The following is a 1,477-nucleotide window of genomic DNA, read 5'->3' as shown; positions in this document are numbered from 1 at the left end:
CTACAAGCATTGTAAGATCTGCTATTTTCACTACTTCTAAACCTTTTTTAAATTATGGGAATTATTCGATTTAAAATGTTGTAATTGTTTTTAATTGATAAAAAGTTGTGACTTTTGTTTAAACTTTTTAGAATCTTTTGAAATAATGTACTATGTATTTCTTTATGTAGGAAACGAGAAAAAAAAATGTCCGCGACCCACAGATGGGTCCCGACCCACTGTTTTTTCTCTTCATCTTTTTTTTCTCTTCATCATTCATCATTTTTTTTCGGGGGCATTTAATGCCTTTATTTAGAGAGGGATAGGGGACGTAGGCTGATAGGAAATGGGGAGAGAGATGGTGGGGTGACACGCCTGTCGGGAACGGGAGTCGAACCCACGACACGCCGTCAGGCTGGCATTGCAGCTTAGGGTGCCTGGACCGCCACGCCACGGCCAGGGCCTCTTCATCTTTTTAGCAATCCAAGAAGTTTGAAGCCATGAGCAGTTCCAGTGCGACTTCCTTGTCTATCTTAAATTCAGGAGCGTCTGGGGCATCGCCGACCTGGTTGGAGTAACACTTCTTGTAGGAGAAGAACTTGCAGACCAGAGACAGGATTAGAGAGGGGATCTCCTTCAAGTTCACTTCATTGACCTCATCCTCTGCAACCTCACCTGGCCCACTCAGCATGGCTTTGATGGTGGCAGAGAGGAAGGCATGTTCTTTTTTCACAATGAATTCCTGGCCATCTGAAGAGATCAACTTCACATACATGGAATCTGGCCCCTCACAGCCACCATAGGGTTTCTCCACAACACCATCCATTATATCTGCGGGATCTGTTGTTTACACTCTTAGGAGGTATATTCAGATAATCTCGTTGATTGTAACTCGCAAGCTACTGTATGAGGTCGGAATGCCACTATATATACAGATCATTCGTGGCGTGTGTCATGACATCACACCTGCACATGTCAACGCTGATTTGCCCATATATGGGCATATGCCCATATATGGGCATATGCCCATATATGGGCATATATGGGCATTTACTGATGACACCAGCGATCTCTAGAAGTTCCATACTAGGGACCAAGAATTGGAGGACCATTTTCTAAGCCAATCTACGCTCACAACACATCGCATTGCGTTGAGAGCTTGTAGATTTGCTAGTTTTGCTTATTATCATTTTTTAAATCTTAACAAATCTTTTCTTATGGGTCCCTGTCTTCTATGGCATAGAAGACAGGGAAGCACCATAGGAAGCACCATAGATGACAGGGAAGCACCATAGGAAGCACCATAGATGACAGGGAAGCACCATAGGAAGCACCATGGTTGACAGGAAAGCACCATAAGAAGCACCATGGACAACGGGTAAGCACCATAAAGCACCATGGATAACAGCACCATATAGTAAGTAACATTATCTTGTTACATTGTAATTGTTAGATTGATCCATCTACCCATCTGATGTATACGTATATCTCATACATA

The 1,477-nt window shown here is 43.0% G+C and overlaps 1 protein-coding gene across 1 annotated transcript; it reads right to left on the bottom strand.

The window, feature by feature from the left end:
- Window positions 1-454: 454 nt before the first annotated feature.
- LOC308090372 (elongin-C-like) lies at window positions 455-805 on the bottom strand (the record flags this gene model as incomplete). Its single annotated transcript, XM_080435516.1, has 1 exon — window positions 455-805. The coding sequence occupies one exon, from the start codon at window positions 803-805 to the stop codon at window positions 455-457; it is 351 nt and encodes a 116-aa protein (XP_080291642.1).
- Window positions 806-1,477: the final 672 nt, after the last annotated feature.

The sequence above is a fragment of the Gymnoscopelus braueri genome (genome assembly GCF_963280865.1).
Source record: "Gymnoscopelus braueri genome assembly, chromosome: 8".
NCBI lineage: Eukaryota > Metazoa > Chordata > Actinopteri > Myctophiformes > Myctophidae > Gymnoscopelus > Gymnoscopelus braueri.
Note: the sequence above shows the minus strand (reverse complement) of the source record. Positions and strands in the feature narration are given on the sequence as shown.